This window comes from Sorex araneus, chromosome 1 (assembly GCF_027595985.1).
Source record: "Sorex araneus isolate mSorAra2 chromosome 1, mSorAra2.pri, whole genome shotgun sequence".
Classification (NCBI taxonomy): Eukaryota; Metazoa; Chordata; class Mammalia; order Eulipotyphla; family Soricidae; genus Sorex; species Sorex araneus.
In genome coordinates this window covers 158947170-158975017 of record NC_073302.1, presented here as the reverse complement: position 1 = coordinate 158975017, position 27848 = coordinate 158947170, and the positions used below count along the sequence as shown (strand labels likewise).

At 42.7% G+C, this 27848-nt stretch overlaps 1 protein-coding gene across 1 annotated transcript in view; it reads right to left on the bottom strand.

The window, feature by feature from the left end:
• Positions 1–135: 135 nt before the first annotated feature.
• ATG10 (autophagy related 10) overlaps positions 136–27848 on the bottom strand; it is a 275907-nt gene continuing 248194 nt past the window's right edge. Inside the window, exons 6-8 of the mRNA XM_055123937.1 lie at positions 7285–7382; positions 6313–6428; positions 136–5554 (exon numbers count right to left, since the gene is read on the bottom strand). Coding sequence (XP_054979912.1) covers positions 6329–6428; positions 7285–7382 — 198 coding nt within the window. The 3' untranslated portion in view covers positions 136–5554; positions 6313–6328. The remainder of the gene's footprint in view (positions 5555–6312; positions 6429–7284; positions 7383–27848) is intronic.

The following is a 27848-nucleotide window of genomic DNA, read 5'->3' as shown; positions in this document are numbered from 1 at the left end:
CTGAATGTAGACTAGAGACTGAACACAATGGCCACTCAACACCTTCATTGCAAATCACAACACCTAATTAGAGAGAGAGAACAAAAGTTAAGACCCTGCCACAATGTGTGTGTGTGGGGGGGGAGATGGGATTGGGAGGGTGGGAGGGATGCTGGGTTTATTGGTGGTGGAGAATGGGCACTGGTGAAGGGATGGGTTCTCGAACTTTGTATGAGGGAAACATGAGCACGAAAATGTGTAAATCTGTAACTGTACCCTCACTGTGACTCACTAATAAATAAATTAAAAAAAAATCTCCTTTCCTTCCCTTCTGTCTAATCTGAAGACCAGGAGTTGCTCCCATCCAGTTGCTCACACACTTGATAGTGGCGCCTGACAGGATCACACTTGGTTGTGTTGGTGCACACATGCCTCCTCTCCGCCCCCAGGAGCACACACGTCAGTGCTCACACACTTGGCTGCAGTTTGCCAGAGGTCACACAATATTTTTGTTGTGTCGTCGTAATTGTGTTGGACATGTGGCGTGAGATTGGACTCACAGACCCATGCCTGCAAGGCTGGTACTTTTGCCACCGAGCTATACCTTGGCTTCTCCTTCCGCATGCTTCACCTGTTTGAAATCCTGCCTTTCTGGGGACTCCACTCATGTCACCCTGTGCAAACCTTCCCCGGGAGATGCTTTCCATGATGTATCCTGCTGCCCGGAATCTTGTCTGTCTGCTCCGCAGGACACAGGCACTCTGAGAGCCAGGATCCAGCTTCTGGTTTGCTCTCCACACCACCCACACTTAACAGGAGCTCACGAAGAGGGTATTGGCATTGTTTCACCTGCACATCTTTTTAAAAGTTTTTATTAGTGAATCACCATGAGGTACAGTTACAGACTTAAAACTTTTGTGCTTGCATTTCAGGTATACAGTGGTCGAGTGCCCATCCTGCCACCAGTGCCCACTTTCCACCACCAGTGGTCCCAGCATCCCTCCTTGCATCCCCACCCCACCCTGCCTCTGTGGCAGGGCATTCCCTTTTGCTCTCTCCTTTTGGGTGCTGTGGTTTTTACCTGCACATTTTAATCCGGTAGCACCCCCTATCTCAGCGCACGAGCATATCTGCTCTGGGACTTAGGGAAGAGTTGCTTCTGACCATGCAGATCTCCAAACAACTCAGGGGTCGGGAGAAATAGATGCAAAATTTGTTTCTGACTTCTCCTTTATTTCTATTTTAAAGGCTTTGTTATTGCAAACTCTGCTTGTAGGCTTTGTACTTAAGATCAACACATGTTTTTCTGATTTTGTTTTGGTTTGGGGGGCTGGGCAGGGCACACATAGTGATGCGCAGATCTAATTCCTAATAATGCTCAAGGGATCGTGTGTGTGTGTGTGTGTGTGTGTGTGTGTGTGTGTGTGTGTGTGTGTAGTACCAGGGAGCAAAACTGGTTTGGCTGCATGCAAAACAAGCACATTACCCCTTGTTCTATCTCTCTGCCCTGAAATTAAGCTTTTTGGGGGTTATGTTTGTTTTATTTAGGGGAACTGGGCCACACCTGTTGCTGTTCAGGGAACAGCTACTCCCAGTTCTGCATGGGAGGCACTTCCAGCGGTGTTCAGGGGACCATGTGGTGCTGAAATTGGAACCAGGGTCAGTCACAAGCAAAACAAATGCCTTATGCAATTTCTCCAGCTCCAAATCAATACTTGCCTGGCCTTGTGGGGCTTCAGGCAGGAGCCAGGCTGGGGGCTAGGGTTCTAACCTGATAGGGTAATGACCGCTTCCCCTAGCACTGGTGGTGAGACACTAAAGCTTATTTACTGTTCTCATCTTTCCCATGTCCTTGTCAGGTGGGGAGGATATTATAGGCTTTTCCTCCCCAAAGTAGCAATGGTAAAAGACTCAAGGAGATTAAGAAAATTAGCGAAGTCACACACCATTAGCAGTGAGCCAGACTTGTCTAGAGCTTTCGACTCCCCTTTTCACAGATCCACGAATCAGAGTCGGGGAAGTCAGAGGGTTGAATTGCTTCATTTTGTCAATGAGCAAACAGAGGGCCAGGAAGATGAGATGAATTTTTCCAAAGCCAGACAAAAGCAGAATTAAGGAGATTGGCTGCTTGTAGCTTTAACCGGCCTTATTTCTGACTAAAAGGCTTTGCACTGAAAGCCCTGGACAGGAGACTAGGAGGAAACATCTTCATAATGTGGAGAATGAACTGTTCTTTAACCCAACAAAGCATTTTCCAATATTTTATAACCACCGGGATAACAATGTGATCCATACACATGATCAAAACAATGTAAATATATTTCCAATCAACTGCCAATTAAAAGTTTGTTAAAAAAACATTCTGGGACTGGAGTGATAGATAATACATGGAGTAGGATTCTTGACGCAAACCTGACAGCTGACCTGGATTCACTCTCCGGCACCCTGAATGGTCTCCCAAACCCTGTCAGGAGTAACCCCTGAGTGTGGAGCCAAAAGTAATGCCTGAGCACCAAAACTAAATTGATCAAACCGAGCAGAACAAAAACAAACAAACAAAATGACCACCAAAACATTCTGGGTGGAGTTAAAAAAAAGAGTGAACTGATGAGGGTTGACTGAGCAACTTATATTTTTTCTGCCACTGACACATTTTCAGGTCTTCATCAATTAGGAGGAAAATGTTAACTCTCTAAAACAGCTATAAATACACTAGATCCCAACTGAAAGACTCTCATCTCAGAATCTGTTAGCAAAGCCTAACTAATACCTCCATACATGTACATCATCCAAATGACATGCTATTGTTAAGTTCTTGCATTATTATTATTATTTTTCACCCCAGAAGTGACACAACTTGAGAAAGGACTTGCTGAGAAATGTGTATTTACATTAGGGAGAGGAGGGGGAAATCCCTTGTGGAAATTGCAAAGATGTGAACTGGTAAATACCAAAATGCCCAGCGAGCATGGAGGCAGCTTCTCATCCAACATGAATGTGTGCAGCTCAGCATTTTAAAATTTACTTTTAGCTTTCCCAGCAGTCTGAATTAACCCGCTCTCAACTTCTGTTCCCTGAGTGAAGCTCAGCCCTTAACCTACAGACTCCGGGAAGCACTGTCAGGGGCCTGGGCTAACTCTGTCTGCTTCCCACTTCTTGGCCTCCTGGGAACACTGAGGCCTAAATTCCTTATTCTCCAGGGGTCTCGGGTGATGATGCTGGGACACATGTGAACAAGGAAGTCCAGCTGGTTGGGGCTAACTTGGGTGGCGGTAGGTGGGCAGCGGGAAGGGGGGAGGTTATGGTGAGGAGGCGCAGGAAGTTATTTTGAGCCACCCCAGGGGTTCTCAGAGGCTATTCCTATCTTTGTGTTCAGAGTTCACTGCTGGCAGTGTCCAGGAAACCACATGCAGTGCTGGGGAGAGAACCAAGGTCAGAGGAATGCAAGGCAAGTGCCTTACCACCCTACTATCTCTCAAGTCTTTTGCTGAGGCCATGCACAGAATTGCAAAAGGCCTGTTTTAGGGACCAAAACCACACAGATGTATGCCACAGTGAGAGGCATCCAGATTAGATGGTATCCAGGAGTGTGTGCATGTGTGTGCATGTGTGTGTGTGTGTGTGTGTGTGTGTGTGTGTGTGTGTGTGAGTGGGTGGGTGTGCGTGTGACCCAGGAGGGGTATGGGAGTTGCTGTCCTAGCATTTCTCCTAAAGCAACGTGTTACAGACCCTCAAGTGACTTTAAGGTCCATCTCTCATTGACAGATGCTAATCCACCATCCCCAAAGCAGCTACATTTTTCTCATTGCTTTAGCTCCTGTCAAATTAAAATGAAAAACAACAACAACAAAAACTCAAGGAACCCAACTTTGTTGGCCTTGAATTAAAAAATTTAGATTACAACCAGTTGGGGATAGGGGTTGGTGATGTGGGTGGGGGTATGGGAGAGAGGGAAAAGGTGGACCAGAGGTGACACAGTGACAATGGAGGAAGGTCATGTGCACTTTGGTGATGATGAAGGTGCAGTAGCTTTGTACATCAAAACCATAAATGTCAACATCACTATAATCATGTTATCTACACCATAAAAATATTAACTTAAAAAAAATGATAGCTGGGGGCCGGAGCGATAGCACAACGGGTAGGGCGTTTGCCTTGCACGCGGCCGACCCGGGTTCGATCCCCGGCATCCCATATGGTCCCCCAAGCACCGCCAGGAGTAATTCCTGAGTGCAGAGCCAGGAGTAACCCCTGAGCATCGCTGGGTGTGACCCAAAAAGCAAAAAAAAAAAAAAATGATAGCTGAAGAGATAGTACAGTGAACAAATTGCTTGCCTTGCATGTCGCCAGCTCTGGTTCAATCCCCAGTACCAAGTATCTGGTTTCCTGAGCACCACCAGTCGTCACTCCTGACCACAGAGTCAGAAAAATCCCCTCATGACTGCTGGGTAAGGCTCCCAAATCAAACTGAATTAACAAACAAACAGAAAAGTCAACCAGAACAGAAAATGTTGCCATATTAGGTCTACCTTAATACATTTGCTTAGGAGTTGAAGAAATAGTACAGAGGTGAAGTGCTTGCCTCTCATTCAGCTGATACTGTTTTCATCCCCAGTATCACATGGACCCCTAAGCACCACCAGGAATGATCCGTGATATAGAGCTGGATGTGACCCACAAACAGAAACAAACAAAAGCAACAATTAAAAACAAAAAACCAAATCTTTTGCTTATGAAAGAACTCTAGTACCGCAGCATTGTTGTCCCATTGTTCATCGATTTGCTCGAGCAGCACCAGTTATGTCTCCATTGTGAGACTTGTTGTTACTGTTTTTGGCATATCAAATACGCCATGAGTAGCTTGCCAAGCTCTGCCATGGAGGTGGGATACTCTCAGTAGCTTGCCAGGCTCTCTGAGAGGGACGGAGGAATAGAACCCGGTTTGGCCTCATGCAAGGCAAACGCCTTACCCACTGTGCTATTGCTCCAGCCACCTAATGAAAGAACATGATCTCATAAATAATAAAATGTTGTCTTTTCCTTTATCTACACACACATGCACAAGCATGTGTTTCTGGAGTTACACAGAATAATCCATTGTTTCTGGGTGTGACTGTGGTACAGTAATTTAAGCAAAATCATGTTTATGACATTGCTTCTGGGGACATGTAAATCCTATATTTTAATTTTCATACATCTTATATTAAAATTATCCCACAAGTTCATTTCTCTACCAACCTGCATATCAGAAAATGAGATGTGAAGTGCTTGGCCCAGAAAAGAATGACCCGGAAGCACCCTGATGATGTCAGTGTTTCTATCATTGAGTTAGACTCATTTTCAGCTATTTATAGCAAAAATTATATTTGTGTCTTTGAGGCATTTCTTCCAAACATACAGTATATCAGTTGCAGCAGACATTTGCTTCAAGGGAAAACAAAAATCTATGTTGCAATCTTGGAGAGTTGAAATATTGCAGAGGCTTTGGTCCTATTAAGCCAGGGCAGACCAGGTAAACTCTTGGTGTTTTTCATGCTGGAATTTCTAAGATCCTGGGCTCAGTAGAAGAATCTACCTGATGAAAAGAAACAAAACAAGCGAAGAAAAGAAGGTTAACTGACCAGTCAAGACTATTTAAGAATGTAAGTTCTAAAATAAAACCATCCAGTTCCGTGCTGAGGAGGATGTGCTGGGGGCTGCAGTGTTCAGAGGTCCATGCCTTGTGTGTGCCAGGACCAAAGTTTGATTCTGGACCACATGGTCCCTGGAGCACTGCAAGGTGTAGCTCAGCACTGCTGCCCCCAGGCAACCTTGCATTACCAGGTCCAAGCACTCAACCCTTCAGCTTGGTTGGTCCAAACAAAATCAGAACTAAACATATCTTCCCCAACCACACACACACACACACACACACACACACACCTTAAAAATCCAGTCTTGGGGCTGGAGCGATAGCACAGCAGGTAGGGCGTTTGCCTTGCACGTGGCCGACCCGGGTTCGAATCCCAGCATCCCATATGGTCCCCTGAGCACCGCCAGGAGTAATTCCTGAGTGTAGAACCAGGAGTAACTCCTGTGCATCGCCGGGTGTGACCCAAAAAGAAAAAAAAAAATCTAGTCTTATGGTGGGTGTGTTATTGCAGCAAAGGAAATGTCTCCTAACTGATTGGGCACTGGTTGGCTGGAAAATCAAAACACAACCAAAAGACAGTGTTCAACCTATTAAAGGAGAAAGCAAAATTCATATGTGGTGAGCCCATCAGAGCAACATATCCAAGTGCATCGGAGATACTGTGATATCCTGTAACAGGAAAATATCCAATGCCTGTTTACCTTGTGCACCAACATTTCATTCATCCTGAGGGGTGGCTCCTGCATAACTCAGAGGTAGACTGAGCCCCACGACTGGTCCCACGATGCTCAGCCATGATGTGATGTAGTTGACGTTGCTGGGGAAAAGAGAAATACGGTCAATGCTAAAGCTTTCGTATCTATGGGATGGATGGGAGATGTCACTGGTACAGTGAGAAACCAGGCAGTTGCTGCACCCTGTATGCCCACCACTTGGAATCAAGCATATTTAGATGCCACTGCCATTGTGTGTGAGGACACATTGTTTGAAGAGACTGAGGATCCCTCACTAAAGAGGGTAAATGGGGGGTCAGAGCGATACCACAGCGGGTAGGGCATTTGCCTTGCACACGGCCGATCTGGGTTCAATCCCCGGCATCCCATATGGTCCCCAAGCACCACGAGGAGTGATTCCTGAGTGCAGAGTGAGGAGTAACCCCTGCCTGAGCATCACTAGGTTTGACCCAAAAAGCCAAAAAAAAAAAAAAGGAGGGTAAATGACCAAAAATTTCCATCTTGATTGCCCTATTGCCTATTGCCCTTGATAACTCCAATTTCAAATTTGAAACTGACAGCCTTTGTTGAGGACACGGAGTGTGCTAATAATGTGCATAGTGGGTCTGAGGCAAGAAAGTCTGAGTTCAAACCCCAGTTAAACCATTTAACTGTTGATCTTGGTGGAGTCATTGAAGCTCCCTGTGCCTTAGAGTCCTCTTCTCTAATCTGGGTTAAAGACCAGTACTTAGTTCATAGGGGTGTGAGAAAACCCAACACCTTAATATATCTAAAATACTTAGGACAGGGCTGAGAACATAGCAAAAAATCAATAAATGTTAGCTATTCTTATTATTACAAACAATATTTCTTTTTTTAGCTTAGCTTTTAGAGTCACAAAAAAGATTTACACTTTTAGAACAAGAGTAAAAGTCAATGTATCTTGATGGTGTTTCTTACCTATTGATTTTCCGGGAATTCTTTAACACGGGCATCATGAATTCATTCGTCTTGCAGGGATGAAGTACAAAAAAGGGTTGCCCGAGTATTGGGTGTTCCTGTAAGAATCGGGGTTGGGTCAGAATTGCCAGTGAGTTATTTTGAAAAAGTTAAACACACAAGTTTGATTTACTCTTTTATTTTATTGTCTTGACTCCACACCCAGCGATGCTCAGATCCTACTCCTGGATCTGCACTCAGAGTTTTTTTTTATTACTTTGGTGAGGTTCAGGGGACTAAATGGGGCTCCAGAGATCGAACCCAGGTTGGCCATGTGTAAGGCAAGTGCCTTACTGTCGTACTAATGCTCTGGCCACTGACCTACTCCTTTAAAATAAAACAAAAATTAAAATTTTATTTAAAATTCCAGGTTTTGAAGTTATATCTTAATTTCAGTTTTGATTAAGAGGTATGACCCGAACAAGAGAAGATGGTGTGAGGAGCCGGGCATTGATGGCTTCCTACAGTCAACTCCAGGCTGGTGCACACTGGGATTTGTTCACACAACCCCAACCAGACATGAACGATGACAGTAGTGCCCTGTAACTCTTCATCATCTAGCGTTGCTCATCAGTCTGTTATCAGCCTTCTGGTCTTCCTCAGTACGCCCTTCAAACTCAGGAACGGGACCATGAAACCAATGAATTTCATCAACTCTTTGGGGGTCAGTGGGAGATCACCTCCCAAATAATGCTCTAGGAACCAGGGGTCACTCCCAGCATTTTGGACCCTAATGGAGAGGTGGTGCTGTCTGGTTCCAATGATGTTTAGGGGTTCCCAGGGCTATACCTGTTGGTGTTAGAACCTCATGTATGCAAGACATGTGCACCAGCCCTTTGCATGATCTCTCAGCGTCCTCCTCCTCCTCCTTTATGTTCAATGTAGGGCGTTCGCCTTTCATGCAGCCGACCCGTGTTCGATATCTCCACCCCACTCGGAGAGCCCGGCAAGCTACTGAGAATATCACGCCCGCACAGCAGAGCCTGGCAAGCTACCGGTGATATATTGGATATACCAAACACAGTAACAATAAGTCTCACAATGAAAGACGTTACTGGTGCCTGCTCGAAAAAATCGATGAGCAATGGGATGACAGTGACAGTGACAGTGATAATCTTTGTGAACATGCAGGGAGGGCAGTTAGGGAGAAAGGGGGCCCCTGAGACAGTGGTGGAGGGAAGCAGACACTCTGGGGGAGGCTGTACATACAAACCCCTACCATTAACAGTATTATAAATCATGATGCCTCAAAAAAAAAAACCAATACATCTGTGAACATATGGTTCAGAACTGACTGCAACCAGAGGGCAGGTGCATGTTTAGGGAGTGGAAAGTCTGTGTGTGGGCGGGGCTGGTGTGAAGCATTTACATTTACATCTTGTCTCTGTTTCTCTATTTATCTCCTCGCCCCCACTCCCCCAGTGAAATAAAATACTATTATTTAGAGAAATTTCCTTAAGAGAAATGTGAGGGGAGAGAACGAGAGATATTTGGAGAGAGCACACGGGCGTCTCCAGCAAGAAAAGGGCCTTTTCTTCTCTGTGTAAGTCTCCTGAGCCCACGGGGCAGTTTCTCTAGGTTAGAGGCCGAGCGGCTGGAACCCTGCTGTCTTTACAGAAGAAGGGGTGGGGGGGGGCAGGTCAATCTACCGCCAGGTTAGTCATATGGGCATCTTTGGCAAGCAATAGGGAGCCCTAGAAGGTTTTGCTGGAGAGAGAGATTTATGCAGAATTCTAGCAACATATGAACAATCGTCATTGTTTCTACTTAAGATTAACCATCTACTGCTGTTGTCTAAGTCACGTGACATTCACATCCGTCACCATCCTGGGCCCCATGTGATGGTATTTGGGCATGTGGTGCCTGGTCAAGAAGGTGGAGCTACACATGCGGGGTGGGGGGCTGGGGAGGTGGGGAGAAGGGGGGAGGTATACCATGATTCTTGGTGGTGGAATATGTGCACTGGTGAAGGGATGGGTGTTTGAGCATTGTATAACTGAGACTTAAACCTGAAACTTTTGTAACTTTCCACATGGTGATTCAATAAAAAAATAAAAAAAAGAACAGCCCAAAGCAAGGAAAAAAAATTCTCCAACTTCTAAACAACCAGAGTATCAGCAAAACATAAACAAGAGAAAAAAAGAAAAGAAGGTGGAGCTCTCAGGAATGGGGAGGGGCTCCAGGGTCAGAGACAGTACAGTGGGTAGGATGCTTGCTTTGCTTGCGGAGGACCCTCTTTTGATGCCTGGTACCCCAGTGGTCCCCTAAGCACTGCCAGGAGTGATCTCTGAGCCAGGAGTCAGTCCTGAGCACTGCCAGGTGTGGCCCCCAACAAAACGAAAACACAAAAGACGAGTTACAGAGCCAGTCTGCTCGCTTCCACTGTGTGAGGGCATGGGGGGAGTCTGAGACCCGAAAGAAGGAGCTCACAAAACCAGGCAGACACCCCAAGGTCACACATTCTTCCACTGATGGACTATTCAGTCTACAGATCTTTGGGGGAGCACAGGCGGACTCGGACAAATCCCTAGAAAAGCAGGCAGGGAAGCCAAAGGAATGAGGTGAGTTCACTTCTCAGAGGCCAGGATGGGGGTACCCGAAGCCTGAGCCTAGAGCCCTGCTCTAGCCAACTGTGCCCCTCGGGTTCAGGGTGCCTGGTCTTCCTTTATTGTCGAATTACCTAGAAATAGGGGTGGGGAAACATGTCTGGCTGTGCTCAGGGATCACTCCTGGCAGAGCTCAGGGGACCATCTGCAGTGCTGGGAATCAGACTGGGTCAGCCGTATGTAAGGCAAGAGACTGATCCTCTCTACTCTCTCTCTCTCTGGTTCCCAAATCAAGATTTTAATGTAACCCATCCTCAAATTTAAATGTTGGCACAGATAAACCAACAGCAACAAAATAGCGTGTGCTAAATAAAATGAGCCTGTCGGCCAGACCCTGGTGAGGGGTTAGCCTATGGAGAAGAGCTGCGCACGGGACATCAGGTGTGGCTGTTCCTGCTGCTCCAATCTCCAGACCCACCATGTACATGTCCACCTCAATATGCACAAGGACATACACTAGAAATAAAAGGGACAGTTCCCTTCCACTGGTGACCACCGGAGTGGACATGTGGGTGGATGCGCAGTGAGGGCCGAGTAACCCACTGATGGAGGCTGTGGTGGGCTTCTGTGAGCCCATCCTATATAAGCCTCTGCTGAGAATCTGAGTTTATTTATTTTTCCTTCCAAAGGCCACTTTGGAAGGTGCTCAGGAGCCACCATGGCTACTCATAGTGGTACTTGGGGTTGGGGGACACTATGCAATACTGGGAATTGAACAAATGCATGCAAGACATACATTGTCATACACTCTGCTGCTTGCACCATATCTCTGACTCCACACAAGCCTGATTCTCACAGCCAGAGCCTGGACTCCCTTCCTTTCCTCTCCCTCTCTCTCCATCACAGACCTGGGGCCAAGCCCGGCATGCCAGGTTTCTTGTAAGTTCCAATGTCCAACTCAATTCTGCCTTCAACTAATACGTATTAATGCAATGCACATCGATTGATCACTCCGTCTGTGACTCCAGCAGCAGATCAGAGCTCACTGTATCTTTTCCTAAGATCAAGACAAAGTCCTGCATTTCATGGAATTTACATTCCCCTGGAAACACAGAACAGATGAAAAATGAGATAATCCGAATAATAAAAATGCGATGAGTGAAGTAAAACAGGGACCTTGATTCTGGAGGCATTGCAGTGACAATTAAGATTTGGTGAAAAGAAAGGTCTGACCAAAGATGTGCTCTTTAAACAGAGATATGAGTAATAAAGTGTAAAAAATAAACAACATCATGCAGAGGCCAGGGACAGTGTGTGGAGGGCAGAAGACCCTAAAGAGATATAAGCATGGAAAAATGTGCAGAGGAAATGTAAAAAGGAAAAAAAAAGTTAGAATTATCTGGAGATAATAAAACTACTGTAGAGAGAGAGGGTTCAGATTTTAAAAGTTTAATTTGGTCTATGCTCATTTTAGCTCATACATGCACCAGTGGAAAGTCTAAAGAGATGCAACTAAATATTTTAATGTGATACTATGCTATCTGCTTTAATCAAATGGAATTGAGGCGCACAAAATTGGAAACCCTCCCACGCAGGGGTTCAGCTCAGCTGTGCAGAGTCTACCCCTCTGCAAGAGTCACTGTCCCTGGGGCACCCTGGACTGTACAGGCTACATTCACGATGACCTCCTGGAGAAGCTCCTCCAGCTTTAAATACTCCAGTACTTTAAATACTTTAGATACCCATGCTTCATGCAAGGCTAGAATAGGTGGTTCATAAGACTTTACTGAAAGTCTGGGATAGGCGAGTAAGATAGTATAATATGGTGCGCACCAAATAAAACAAGCCTGTAGGCTGGGTTTGAATTCATGGGAGTTTGGGGAGAGGTATTATAAAGGGCAAATAGAAAATTTAAGTATTTTTTCTTCCTTAATTTCTAGTCCCCCCAAATAATCTACCAAATCATACCAAATAGGAATGTTCTACTTTAATTTTTATTTGTGGGTGGTGTTGGGGCTATACCTGGCTGTTCTTGGAGTTTACTTCTGACTCTGTGCTCCAGGATCACTCCTGGTGGGGCTTGGGGTAGAACTGGGGACTGAACCCAGGTCAGCTGCATGCAAGGCAAGCATCTTATCCGCTGAACTTTCTCTCTGGCTCTATTGTTCTACTTTTGGATAGCAGATGACTTCCGTATAAGCAAAATTTATACTACCATATTGGGTTTATAGCATCTAGAGAAGTAATACATGACAAAAGCAGTATAAAGTGGGCATGAAAACTTATTGAATATATTTGCTACACATAAGTTAAATTAAGGCAGTATGAACTTATGTTGGTACTGTTAAAATGTTCACGTCTGTTAAAGTGTATTTAGAATCAAGAAGTTCTTTTTTGGTGTTAAATCCTTTAACTATGTTGTTATCATGGCCACTCACCTATGTGTCCTAAGCAACCATGACTAATTACATGGGAAAATTCTCTATCAGTCTTTTCCAAAGTAGGTTTTACTGGGGCTGGGGGTGCTCGACTGATCTAAGGGGGCTAGGAATTGTAGTTGCCTCAACTGCAATTGGGGGAGTTTGTGCTTCTGTTCATTTGCTTAAAAAAAGGTATAGCACAGCGGTAGGGCGTTTGCCTTTTACGAGGCTGACCCGTGTTTGATTCCTCCGCCCCTCTCGGAGAGCCCGGCAAGCTACTGAGAATATGGAGCCTGCATGGCAGAGCCTGGTAAGCTACCCATGGTGTATTGGATATACCAAAAGCAGTAACAATAAGTCTCACAATGAGAGATGTTACTTGTGCCTGCTTGAACAAATCGATGAGCAATGGGATGATAGTGACAATGACAGTATATTTCCATGAGGGTGTTTAACTGCCCTAAATTTTTTTTCCTGAAAAGGGGACATTAAGCCAAATCCAATACTTTCTGAAATGTGTCAGCTTCTTCTAACTGTGGCAAATTAAACAAGTTAATTCTTCAAATATAGATAAAAGTGAATATTTTAATACTCAAAAATGATTCCATGTTTTTGAAATATATGAGAAAACTTAACACAATGCCTTGAGTTGTTGAGAATATAATAATGACTACATAAATGTAGAAAACCAGAAAATTTCCCTAATATGATTAGAATTTATGTCATCTCTCATTCATTCAACTAGCAAACTTGTCTTCTTTATGATAATTCTATAAAGATTTGCCCTAATGAAAGGCAAAGCATCTGTAAGTGAAAACTGTGGCTAATATTATGGATATCTTAATGCTGCAGAAGCAACAGAAGTCAAAGTGAGCTCTAAGACCTGACATAATACTATTTTTTTCATTCATATTCAATCAACTGATCCTTCCAAGCAAAAAAAATTCTGTGTTCAAAGTAAGGTAGGAAATTTATAAACAACTTGAGAACTTTCATCAGTGTAGATAATAACTCTGGATAATATTCTCCAAAAGTCACTTTCTCATAGTGGAGGTTTTTAATTTTTTTAATTTTTAATTTTTTTCCTAAGGATTTTGCTATCAGGAAATAGTATCTGTATTTTTCTACTTTTTCATCCAGACAGCCAAAATCAGAGATGAATGCCTTCTTTAGTTGGTTTAGGAATTATGTGTTGAAGTTCCAAAAAATCCCAAACTCTACACTTATTTATTTAACACAGCATTTTCAGAAATGGAAGAACATCAAAACTGTCAGGCTCTTTTTAGTGACATTTCTCAGATTAATTCAGAAGGTAAATTTGTGTGAAAGTGCTACCATCTGCTGTCAGTACTAATGAACTGATGCAAATCTGCACTGAGAAAAAATGTCAGTGTGGAAATGCATGCAGCCAATGAACTGTGTTAGGCTTACAACTCAATAAACACTTCTACTGGAACAAAGTTCTGTTAAATGGTTTTCTGTGAAAATAGAAATGATGGGTCAGATTTCTATCTCTGTAACTCCAGAGGAGTTATAGAGGCACATTCTCTTATGAAATTTAATTTAGCAATGGTTAAATGTCTCATAAAATAAGTCTGACATGAATACTGTGAATTGGTTTCAGAACTCTAAGATATGACTATCACAAGGAAATGATAATACTGCACCTTCATTCTTACATCTAATAAATATGATGAGTTGCTTGGTTCATTCCTTAATTTTCTTGGCTGTCTCGGAGGGCACAAATAAAATTTCCCATACTACACTTTCACCCAGTTTCATATTCCAGATTGATCAAATTTGCCTCCAACTCTGCACACTTCCTAGAAATGGTTAGAGGTACCTTCCTCTGCCCACTCTCTCAAACAATGGAAAATTACTAGTGAGCATTTATAATTTCAGGCACTGTACTAGCATCTTTGTATAGGTTACCTAGCCCAAAAACTCTGAGGAGAGCTTTATTATTGACACTTTGGAGAAGAGATTCTAAGAGACTATGACACTTCGGAGAAGAGATTCTAAGAGATTATGTTTAAAGACTTGCTCCGTTTTAAGAAGCAAAGCACCTCCAAAGCCTTCTACTGCAATGTCTTACTCTACTGACCAGAAATCATGTGAAAGAGTCCTGGGTTAGGTCTTATGTTCACCTTTTCAAAAACATATATTTTTAAAACTTGAAAACATATATTTTCATGAAAATATTAGGTACACACTTAGAGGGACTTTAGAAAATACATAAAGAAATAATCACTTGTATCACTTGTCATCCCGGTGATCCTCGATTTGCTCAAGCAGGCGCCAGTAACGTCTCCATTTGTCCCTGTTGTGTGCTAGTGTAGTTCAATGATATCTGCTTGCTCCAGAAACAGGAAGAGCCTCAAGTCGTTCATTCAGGGTTTTGACAAAGAAGTCTGACCATCTCATTGGTTGGGTGGCCACTCGGTCTTTTGACCTCCTGTGGAATCCAGTCGGTAACAGTTCTCGTCCAGCAGTCGACTCTGAATCGCATTATGTGTTGGTCCATCTGATTTTGGATGCCTTGGCAAACAAGACAGCGTCCCTGATTCTTGACTGTAGATGGAGGTCAGAACTCCGGATTCCTTCTCTCACTTGAGTGAAAGGTGATACTCCTCCCGAATAGCGTTCTCATCCTATTTGCATAAGGCCCAGGTCTCTAAGGCATATGTTAGTGCAGGAAGAATGGTGGAGTTGAAAAGATGTGCCCGGAGCCAGAGGTTCTTCGTCCTCTTAACCACTTCTTCGATGCTCTTGAAGGCGTTGCACGTTGCTCTCTTCCTCCTGTGCAGTTCTGGCGCCAAGTCGTTCCTCACTTTGAGCTCTCGACCCAGGTACACATAGCTGCTGCATTTGAAGTTGTCCGTTCCATTGAGAGCAAATGGAACGTCAGGGACTAGTTTGTTTTTCATAAACATTGTCCTCGTGAGATTCAGCTGCAGTCCGACCTTTCCACACTCAAGGTGTGGAAATAAAGAATAATCTTAAACTCTGATTCAGATGAAATCACTGGTGAATTTCCTTTCATACTTTAAAATGCACATATGTGTATTAGTTTCCTGTTGCTATTCCTTCTCTGAACCTATATCTCCTAAGTGTAATTATGCACTAGGTCCTGCCATCTGCCTTTTGGTTTTAGTTTTATTTATTCCTGTGCTCTCCCTCCACCCTTTTGTTGTTGTTGCAATGCCTGCAGCTCACACACACTCAGTAGTGGTGTGATGGAAACAGCACATTTTGCTGGAGCATCTGGGACTTCATCTGGGACAGTAACAGTGCTGATGGGATTCAGGTGAGCATGGGATGGCACTGGGCACTCGACTTGAGGCTGCATGCTTGCAAGGCATGATCTTTGCCATGAGCTATCACTAAGTTCCTGCCATACAGCTTTTGTTGATCTTCTGTAAATATCTTTGTGCTGTTTTAGTAGCTTCTGCATCTATTTATTATATCCCTATAAATATATATAGTATTTATTTTGTTCTTAATTTCTTACTGTTCCATGGATTCTTAAAAAAATTGCCTAAAGTTGGGGGCTGGAGCGATAGCACAGTGGGTAGGGCGTTTGCCTTGCACGTGGTCGACCCTGGTTCGATTCCCAGCATCCCATATGGTCCCCTGAGCACCACCAGGAGTGATTCCTGAGTGCATGAGCCAGGAGTAACCCCTGTGCATCGCCAGGTGTGACCCAAAAAGAAAAAAAAAAACTTGCCCAAAGTATCTGCAATCTTCCATGTCAGATATATCACTCATTTTTGTAAGGAGGTCAATGTATATTTTCACTGTCTGTATCTTTTGTATCCTGCATTGTTTGTTCTATCAATTTCAAAGAGGAGATCAAATTGTCCCTATGTGACTTAATTCATCTATTTCACTCACAGTTTGTTAGATTTTGATTTTTGTCACTGAAAGCTGTCTGTGGAAGTTCTCATTTGGAAGCAGAGAAGTACCTAGGGGCCAGAGAGACAGTACAGTGGATTGCATGTGCTTGCTTGCCTTGCAATTGTCGGATGCAGGATCCATCCCTGGGACCTCATATGGATCTCTGAGCCCACCAGGAGTGATCTCTGAGCCAGGGTAAGCCCTGAGTACAACAAGGTATGACTCAAAAACAAAGCAAAGCAAAAAGAAAAGAAATATAGAGAAGAAAAGGAAAGGAACAAAAACGTATCTTCCTGGAAAGTAAACTTTTAACATAAAGTGATCGTATTTATATCTGATTGTGCTTTCTGCTGAAAAAGACTTTTATCCGGTATTAAGAGAGCCACACCAAAAAAAAAAAAAAAAAAAAGAGAGAGAGCCACACCAACTTCAACTTTATAGTTCCAGTCTTTGGTTTTCAGGGCCTAGATGTGGCTAAGTGGTAGAGCACAGACCCGGCAAGTGAAAGACCCTGTGTTCATTCTCAGCAACACGTGGCCCGGCCCAGCACATGAGGGGCAGCCCGTTGAGCCTGGAGGACACCAGCAGTGGGTCTCCTGGCTGGAGCTCCAACAAAAAATTTAAAGATTATTTAACTTTCAATCCTTTTCTTGTACTCAAATGTTTGAGATATTTTCTATAAAAAGAATATGCACGGGATTTGCATTTTTTGACTTTACCTGTATAATATCTTATTTATATGGAGTGTTTAGCTCTTTTATGGACTTTGTGATTAGAGATATTTTGATTTCATTTCTTCCATCTTATTTTAGATTTACTGTACCTTTATCCATTTATTTATTGGTCTAGGGACCACCCCTGATGGTGCTCAGGGACTCCTCCTGGCTCAGTGCTTGGGGGTCACTCTTGATGGTGCTTGGGTACCACGAAGTAAAGGGACCATGTCTGTGCCTCATATATGCAAATCATGCCCTTAGCTCTTCGAGCTGTCTCTCCAGGCTGGTTAAAAAAGTTTGTGGGCCATATTCAGCACTGCTCAGGGCTTACTCCTGGCTTTGCACTCAGGGACCATTCCTGGCAGTGACCAGGGGACCATATGTAGTGCCAAGCATCAAATCGATTCAGCCATATTCAAGGCAAGCACCCCACCCTCTGTTCTATCTCTCTGAGCCTTTAAAAAAATTGTTTTTAATTATAATGTTTTTAATGTTTTTTCCTTTCCTCTGCTATTTTTTATTTTATTTTTGATTAAGACAAATTCTTTTCTGATGTTTTCTGTTTTTATTGGTTTGAGTATTACATGCTATCTAACTTCTAATAGTTATCAACACTTTTTAAGCAAAAAAAAAATCACAGACTAAAGCTCAGAGTTTTGGGGGTAAAGTTAACTATATTAATTAAAATAAAAACTATAATATTAACTATATTAACTATATTACCCCAAAAACTCAAGCAAATCTGACCACACCTATATTAGACATGGGTTATCGGCCCTTGCTACTTGTATTTCCTGACCTGATACAATTAACATCTTTCTCTTATTTTTTTGCTGTAAGTATATAATTTCTTCAAATTTATCTTAAGTTTATCAGTGCTTTTCAAAAAAACCTTGCCTAATAGTCTAAGCTTTCTTATTACATACTTTCCTGATTAAAAATTCTATTTGATTATTTATTAAACAAGCCTGATCATTTTTATAGTCTTTTCTTTCTGTTTCATAGTTTTAGTATTTCCTTTTATTTCTTTCTTCATTTTTTGCTTTTGGGGCCACACCCAATGATGCTCAGGGGTTACTCCTGACTCTGCACTCAGGAATCACTCCTGTTGGGGCTTGGGGGACCAGATGGGATGCTGGGGATGGAACCATGGGTGGGCTGCAAGCAAGGCAAATGCCCTACCTGCTGTACTTCCTCTCCGGTTATTCTATTTATACAGGGTCATACCCTGCAATGCTGGGGAGCTTGTGGCCACTCTTAAAATGCTTGGCCTGGCAGTACTCAGGGGCCATGTGATATCCAACCCGGGGCCTCATACTTGCTAGGCAGGTGCTTTACCACATGGCCTATCTGTCAGCCCCTTTTCTGCTATTTAAAAATATAGTTTACATATTTATTTAGCACTTTTGTCTTTGTGCCCTGGATGCAGGACACATCTGGCTGTCCTCAGGGATAACCTATGTCTCCATGCTCAGAGATCACTCCTGGCTGTGCTCAGGGGATAACTTCCAGGGATCAAATCTGGGTCAGACACATGTTAGGCAATTGTCCTACTCACTGTACTATCTCTCCAGCATCTATTTTTGTATTTTTAAACCAAACATTTTAAATTTTTAAAATTTTTTATTTTTTTTTTTTTGCTTTTGGGTCACACCCAGAGATGCACAGGGGTTAATCCTGGCTCATGCACTCAGGAATTACTCCTGGTGGTGCCTGAGGGACCATATGGGATGCTGGGAATCGAACCCGGGTCGACCACATGCAAGACAAATGCCCTATCCACTGTGCTATGGCTCCCCAAACCAAACATTTTTGATATCTGAAGTTGAGAGTCCAATATAAGCTGTTTCTGTTGGCCCTCGCTCTTAATCACTTGTTTATAAATTATGGAACTGTGACCTCACAGATAAATCTTAAATACAATAACTCTTTGAAATCCAGTATTAAAGTACATCCCTCCAAGAAGTTTACTTCAGGATATGCTTCTGCTTGGTGCTTAGAAGGGGACAGGGGAAAGGGAGGGAGCCAAGTTAGGTTTGAGGTAAATTCTGAATGTAGAGTTAAAAGATTTGGTAAAGGATTTAAAATGCTGCTGAGAAATAAAATAGAGCACAGGTTGATGCCAAGTGAAAGTGAAGTTTTATAAAGTTTTCCTGTTCATCTGTATTAACTCTTTTGTTTGTTTTGTTTTGGGGCCACATTTGGCTGTGTTCAGGGTTCACTTCTTACTCTGAGCTTAGGGATCAATCCTAGTAGGCTCAGGTAACCATAGGGGTGCTGGGGATCTAACCCAGGTTGGTTGCATGCATGGCAAGCACCCTATCCACTGGACTCTGGATCCTGTCTTAGCTCTTTGGCATCACTTGAGGATGATTTTTCTTTCATTCATTCAACTATGTTGTTAACCATGCACAGGTCAAATGCTAATTACACAGTGATACATAAACATAACTCCTACTCTCATAGAAGTTACCTCCAGGCCTTTGTACTTTCAGTTCTTTCTTCCTGAACACCCTTCCTCATCAGCTCACCACTTAATGCCCATTCTCTATTACAGACTTCAGCTCTCTCTCTGTCTCTCTGTGAGTGTGTGTGTGTGTGTGTGTGTGTGTGTGTGAGTGAGTGAGTGAGTGAAGCAAGGTTTTTATTGAAACTTATTTAGAAATATTTGGGGGGCAGGAAAGAGAGAAGTATGAGTTTGTGAGAGAGCACAGGCTTGAAGAATGAGCTGATCCCAGCTTTCTTGTACCCCAACCAGACATCATCAGATGCTCCCACTGAACCCCTTGCTTGATAGATAATGGACTGCTTACAGAACTCATATTCTGCTAGGCAGCAATTTCTTGAGGGCAGACGTTGAGTCCAATTACTCTTTCTATCTCTGCATCCAGCAGTGCTTTTCACCTAGTAGGCACTCAACAAATACTCATGCAACTCTTGCATAGACACGATATCCTATTGTGCCACAGTCAATCGTTATTGACTCTTGTGGCCTATCCCATAAGGTGGAGTATTTGTGTAGACATATCAGTGCCTTCCAGCACTAATCTGAGAAGAAAAGAATAGAAACATCCTCTCTTTTTGACACAAAATCAGAGACAGCATCCCTTGACAATTACAGGCTATCCTAGACAAGAATTTCAAGATAGGAACAACTAAGTCTCCCACAAACACATATCACCTATAGAGTTTACTCTAAAATCTTAATTCAATATCATGGTTTTAAATATCTAAAATACTGGTTTGGAAAAGATAAAATGAGGTCTAATGATTTTTAACATGAAAAAGAAAAAAAAAAAACCAATACCCTCTGAAAGCTGGGAAGATAGCCCAGGGAATCGGGCGCCTGTTTAGCATATATGATAGACGCGTGTACCCAGTAACCCTAATTAACACCCCATCCCCGCCTCTCCCCCACCGGCCCCCAAGCCTGAATTAGACTCTCCATCTTTACTGTTACAATCAGAAGAACGGTCGATTTTAAAAAGAAAACACACGCCTAATGCCTATTTTTGTTTGTTTCGCTTCAGTGGTGGTGGTAAAGGATCCAGGCAATCCCCTAAGCTCCCAAGTAAGTACTCTCTGGAAGTAACCAACATCCACAGACGGCACAGAAGTGAAACCCAGTGTGAGCAATCCTCCCTGCAGACGCTCTGTAAGAAGGCAAACAATGCGGATGGGATGAAACACCCAGTACCGTTTCCCACATCACTTTCTAAATATGTGACAATATAAGTGGAAAAATCGGAATATTTAATGGGAAAATACATGGGAAATAAATGAGAGCTTTGCCCAAGTGTCCAGAAGATGAGCAAATGTCTCCTCATTTCTGGGATAGGCAGAGCGGCTGGGATTTGCTTATGGCTTCACCTGTTACCATTCTGTAGCCAGTTAATTAGAAATAACGTTCTAATGGTGGTTGGGAGGGTAGTTCTGTACCCACTCACCCCCCACCCACCCCAAATCTGCATGCTGTACAGAAGCCATCAGGATTTCCAGAATTTTTATTAAAAATTACAGACATCAGAGCAATAGTTCTCTAACTCCTCTGCTCACAAGAGAAGGAAAAAAAAACACCACATTCCTTTCAAGACTCCAGAGAAAGCAGAGAAAATAATTCTCATACCTCTGTATCTATCTACAAAGGCCTCCCTCCTGGTGGCTGCCGACAGTCCCAACTTCAACTCCTGTGTTACAGAGCGGAGAGTGAATATATTTATAGAGTCTATATGGGTTGTTGCTTTAAGCAACACCATTAATATGCCAGAACTCTGAGTTCCCAAAGTTATTCAGTTATCAATTTGTCGTACATAATTTAATCTCTCGGTATTTTGATATGCAAAATGGAAATAGCACTGCTGATACTTCACAGGGTGAAAGGAGATAACCAACAGGACCATTATAAGGTTTGCTGGGGGGAAAAGAGCTTATGTAAATGTCTATTAATTAAGCAGGAATGGCTGCACAACTAGGTCAGGCATGATGGAGCAACCTTACCCCAGCCACCAGCATCAAAAAGAAGAACCAAACGTTTCATCCTAATGGCACTTGTTGGGTGCATTTTAGAAAGATTATTAAATTGTCATATTTTGTAACATAACACCGAGTAGCAGATTTCAGACCAGCCTCAAAGAATTTCTTTGATGGAACATAAACTTATTAGAGACAACAGCCAAAAACAAAAACAAAAAAGCAAGCCAATTACTAATGAAGAACTTGTAAAAAGCTAATCAAAGCTCTCATCCAGAGAAAATGAGAAAATCTGAGCCTCAGAATGATTTTGTATATTGATGAGATTTTATATAGCATCACAAAAAGAAAAGTAAAACAGATTTAAATGAAGACAAAAAGACTTTAAGTTCCTGTTTAAAGTCTTGTTATACTCCATGTCCATGTTTTATTAAAATGTTTTATTCTTGAGGTAATAATCATTTCTTAAAAATACCCGACAGCTACTTCATAAGTAAAGAATACCCTTGATTTCTCGTTTTCTTTTGTAAAATGCCCGTTTTGGGGGAGGGAGGTGAGGTGTCAGAGAGAACCTTTATTCAGCCTCACCCACTTCACAGACATTTGCTTAGAGAATAGCTTGGCCAAGGTCACAGCATTCGGATGACAAGGGACTCATGTCCAGAACCAGAAAGGAAATTACTTTCTCCCTACCAGAGACAAGCCCATGGAGTAAACACAGAACTGCAGCATGAAACAATTTTCGGGCATTACATCGATCCTATTTTTGTTATAAAAGTAAACAACTGGGAGCTGTTTGTCAAGCATTAATCCCCCTTCCCTTACCTCCCTCACTACATTATATAATGGTGACAATTCTTGGCTTACTGAGTCTATTTTGGAGCAACTCACTAAGCAGTCACAGTTTAGAGTTTAGTTACATTAATGTAGTGGTGAATCAGCAATTCAATCAGAAAATTTAAGGATTTTTCAAGAACAAACTGACAAAAATGTTTTAATTTATTGATAACCAAATATTAATGTCTGGCAACTAACACACAAAAATGTTTTTTTGAGCAACACAAAATAAATAGCAATCTGTTGGTATAATTAATTTTTACAAAGGTGTCAAGTAAAATTGTAAGGCAGAAGGAAAACATGGTTGAATCTTCACGATAGTTTTTAAAATACCATAATGCTTCTCTTTAAACTAAATTCTAATGAGAGTAGCCCAGTTTGTAGCTATTATGTAATTTCTTCTTCTTACCCAACTTTGATGATGCAAAATTTCTTTTATACCTAGAAGCAGACTTCCCAGTGTTATTTTTAAGTGAGCTCTTTGAAAGAACTCTGAATTCAACCCAATGAAGAAGATTCCTAAGGATGTAATAAACCTTTTAAAACCTGTTATTATTCATCTAATAATGAAAATTGTTAGATGATAATATGACCTATAAAATTTTATCTATTATATTTCTTCCGGCATCGGGGATTGGACTGTGTGTGACTCTCTGCTAAGGGGTCACTTTTGGCAGTGCCAGAGACCACATGTGGTGCCAACTTGGGATCAGGGTCAGTCAGTCCCCTGTTGGCTGCAACCAAGGCAAGCACTTGACCACTGTAATACCTCTCCAGCCCTCTCTTTCTCTTAAAGGATGATTTCATTCTCATTTAGTTGCTATTTACCTCCCTCCCTCACATATTTTTCATTGCTGGTGAGCTTTACAGCGAATGTGTAATTTTGTGATTCATTTTTTCGCTTCTTCCTTACAGTTCTCCTTTTAGCTACATAATATTCTATCTGGCTAATAATATATTTTGCCATTATGGCAAAATATATTTTGCCATTATTCCCACAATTAGGCATTGAGATGTTTTCCAACTTTATCCCATTATAAATTGTGTCTATGTATGTTATATGGATGCTTTAATTTGTCAGAAATAAGTGAAAGCAGTGAGAATATTTCTATGACTGTTGATATATATTATCACATTTATTTCCAAGAAGATTAAATATTGCCACCAATGCAAACTGTTTGACTAGTCCTTCACGGTCTCTAAGTAGTACAGTCCTTTTTTTTCCCTTGCTTTTTGGGTCACACCTGGAGATGCACAGGGTTACTCCTGGCTCTGCACTTAGGAATCACCCCTGGGATGCTCAGGGGACCATACGGGATGCAGGGAATCGAACCCAGGCTGGCCGAGTGCAAGGCAAACGCCCTACCTGCTGTGCTATTGCTCTAGCCCTAAGTAGTACAGTCTTAACGTCAGAAGTAAATCCTTCTCTGAAGTTGTTCCCATGGACACAAGAATCACGCAGAGTCTATCAATTTGGCCATAGCATCCAACCCTTGGAAGTTACTAACATGATGCAAAAGAACATACGCAGAAGGGATAGGGCTCAGGGTGAGTCTGGGAGACTCTAAGACTCACAAACACATTATGTTCCTGGTGCTTTCTCAGAATTGACTGGACCAGGGACAGTAACTTTTCAGAAATAGTAGCCCATGCTCTGTGCTTTCAGAGTAGGCCTGTGTTATCTCACAGGGGCTTATGACAAGCTTGTACCTTGGTCCCAAAGAGCCACTTCAAATAAGTCATAACAAATCACATTAATGGGACATCATGTTCTCTTTGGATTCTTCAGGTTTTATAAATATTTTTACAGTACAGTTATCATATCACTCTTCTAAAATGCTCTACTTTCCTCACTAAGGGTCTGGAAAATAATGTTAAATGTAAAAAGCCAGCACAGAAAATTCTATATTCATTATAGTTACAACTATGACTCTGCTGACATGAAATCTGCTCAGGAAAAAAAAAAGACATCCAAACTTTCAACTGGAGGCATGACATGAAATAAAAACAAGTCCCCAAATTGTGCATGTCAAACTGATATACATAAAATCAGTAATAAAAATGAAGCATGGATTTTTTTCAACACATACTTTAAAATGGACCATAGTCCATTTCTAGCATTTTTTCCTCTAAAAAAGGTCTGTTGGTACATTCATCCAGGTCTCTTGCTGGCAGCAGAAAGAGCTGTCTTCTGCACCAGGCAGTGAAACTGCATCTCAAGCCCTGTCAGAGCATCCGTAGGAGCACAAAGTCTCCTGCTTGCTGCTCCAGGGCAGGATCCACTCTCAGAGATGGACTGCCACAAACAAGTCAAGGACAAACCCAAACTCCTCAGAGGCTCTCTCCCAGGCTCTGCTAACCCACTGGGGAGTGCTGGAGTTTTCTATCCCCCCACCTTCTCACAAAAGTCTTGGTAGGCAGTTGAGATAGTACCGAGAGACTAAGGAAATTTCTGCCTGAGGAACCTCAGAATTCTAGATCTTTCTTTGGCTTCCCAGTTTGACAAATATTTTAATACCATATATTTAGAAAACGTAACTTTTTAAGGTAATTTGAAACTTTTTTTTAAATCACTGATAGCATTATTCCTATAAATTCAGTGTTTTATTTCAATGTCTTAGAACTGTTTTGCTCTCACCTACCTAAATTAAAAAATGTGGGTTGGTGCAATAGTGGGTAAAGCGGCTTGTGTTGCATGCAGTTGCCCAGCCCTGCCAGGAGTGATCCCTGAAGAGTAACATGAGTAAGCCCTGACACCACTGGGTGTGGCCCCCAAACCAAAACCAAGCAAAAAATACATTTAAAAATGTATGTTCACAGAAACTTTACCAAGGAAGAAATACGAATGGCCAAAAGGCACATGAAAAAATGCTCTACATCACTAATCATCAGAGAGATGCAGATCAAAACAACCACGAGATACCACCTCACACCACAGAGACTAGCACACATCCAAAAGAACAAAAGCAACCGCTGTTGGAGAGGATGTGGGGAGAAAGGGACTCTTCTACACTGCTGGTGGGAATGCTGACTGGTTCAGCCCTTCTGGAAAACAATATGGACGATTCTCAAAAAATTAGATATTGAGCTCCCATTTGACCCAGCAATACCACTGCTGGGAATATATCCCAGAGAGGCAAAAAAGTATAATCGAAACAACATCTGCACATGTATGTTCATCGCAGCACTGTTTACAATAGCCAGAATCTGGAAAAAACCCGAATGCCTTAGAACGGATGACTGGTTGAGGAAACTTTGGTACATCTATACAATGGAATACTATGCAGCTGTCAGAAAAAAGGAGGTCATGAATTTTGTATTTAAGTGGATCGGCATGAAAAGTTTCATACTGAGTGAAATGAGTCAGAAAGAGAGAGACAGACATAGAAAGACTGCACTCATCTATGGTATATAGAATAACAGAGTGGGAGACTAACACCCAAGAATTGTAGAAATAAGTACCAGGAGGTTGACTCCATGGCTTGGAAGCTGGCCTCACATCCTGGGGAAAGGGCAACTCAGAGAAGGGATCACCAACTATAATGTAGTCGAAGGCCATGTGGGGGAAGGGAGTTGCGGGCTGAATGAGGGCTAGAGACTGAGCACAGTGGCCACTCAACACCTTTATTGCAAAACACAACAGCTAATTAGAGAGAGAGAACAGAAGGGAATGCCCTGCCCCAGTGGCAGGGTGGGGTGGGGGGAGATGGGATTGGGGAGAGTGGGAGGGATGCTGGGTTTACTGGTGGTGGAGAAGGGGCACTGGTGAAGGGATGGGTTCCCGAACTTTGTATGAGGGAAGCATAAGCACAAAAGTGTATAAATCTGTAAATGTGCCCTCACGGTGATTCACTAATTAAAAATAAATAAATAAATTTAAAAAATGTATGTTCACATATCTAAATGTCCCAGGCATTAACTGACCTCTAACATATTCATTAAATGTGACAAGGAGCAATTTTTTGTGCATTATAAATATTGACAATTACACACCCTTTTGCATACACACACACTTTGTACATGTGATTCTACATACACATACAAGTTAATATCACTGTATCACTGTCATCCCGTTGCTCATAGCAGGCACCAGTAATGACTCTATTCCTCCCAGCCCTGAGATTTTAGCAGCCTCTCCTTACTCATCTTTCTTAACAATTGGAGGGTCTTTCAGGGTCAGGGGAATGAGACCTATCGTTATGTTTTTGGCATATCGAATATGCCACGGGTAGCTTGCCAGGCTCTGCCCGTGCGGGTGGGATACTCTTGGTAGCTTGCCAGGCTCTCCAAGAGGTGTGTGTGTGTGTGTGTGTGTGTGTGTGTGTGTGTTACTCTCTATGTTTCTTGCCTATTGTCTGAACTCCATCAAATATGGTATGGTAATTATGGAAAATGGGTAGGAAGTGTCTTATAATGTGTCCAGAAAGCAGCCTGGAGCGTGGCTAGTGGAGGTCGGCTGCCAGGGCTGGGTCCCTTGGGGCAGGGAGTGTTAGTGCCAGAAATAACTAAGTGCAGAGCCAGGAGTAAGTCCTGAATACCGCCAGGTATCGTCAAAAATACAAAGTAAAGAAATAAAAACGTTAGAGCCAATGAGATAATATAAAGGTGAAGAGGGTTACAAGCAGATGACCCAATTCAATATTCCTCTTATCCCTCATCCCACCCTGCATCATATATGGTACACCCAGGAGTGATCCCTGAGCACAGAGCCAACAATGAGCCCTGAACACTGCTGGGGATGGTCCAAATACAGAAAAAAATTAAACAGAAGGATTGGGACCAGAAAGATAATAATGGGTTAAGCACTCACCTCACATGTAGTCAACCCTGATTTAATTCCTAACACCACATATGGTCCCCAAACACCACCAAAAGTTACCCTTGAGCACAGAATCAGGAGTAATCCCTTAGTACCAGCAGGTGTGGTTCAACCCTCTACCACAGTAAAATAATAAAGAGAAAGATTAAAGACCAATGATGCTCAGGGCTTACTCCTTGCTCTGTGCCCAGAGGAACATACAGGTTACCAGAGGTCACATCCAGGTCAGCTGCATGCAAAGCAAGTGCTTTACCTGCTGTACTATCTTGTTGATCCCTGTTTAGTTTGGGGGGGCACACCCAGTCAATCTCAGGCGTTACACCTGGCCCTATGCAGGTATCACTCCTTGGCAATGCTCAGGTGTCCTGATGGTGCCAGGAATCAAACTGGTGCCAGGAATCAACCTTTTATGATTGAGTTTCAGTCATACAATGATCGAACACCCATCCCTCCACCAGTGCGAGTTTTCCACCTCTAATGTCCTATTATCCCTCCCACCACCCCCACTCTACCCCCTGCCTCTGTGGCAGGTATCTTTCTTCATTCTCTCTCCTTTTGGGCATCATGGTTTGCAATACAGATACTGAGAGGCCATTATGTTTGGTCCTTAAGGACATGCACTCTTGATCCTGGGCTAGCTTCCTGGCTCCAGCTATATGTGTTAATGTTGACCAAAGAGACAGAGCTCTGGAGTGGAATCCATGGTACCTGGCCTCCACAGCTTGTTAGCAAGTTTGGTAGGACCCTGGTTTGCAGGAGGAACTTTCTGAAGTTGTGAATTAGGAGAGAAAGGGGAGCAGAAACTTAGCTGAAACCTCCT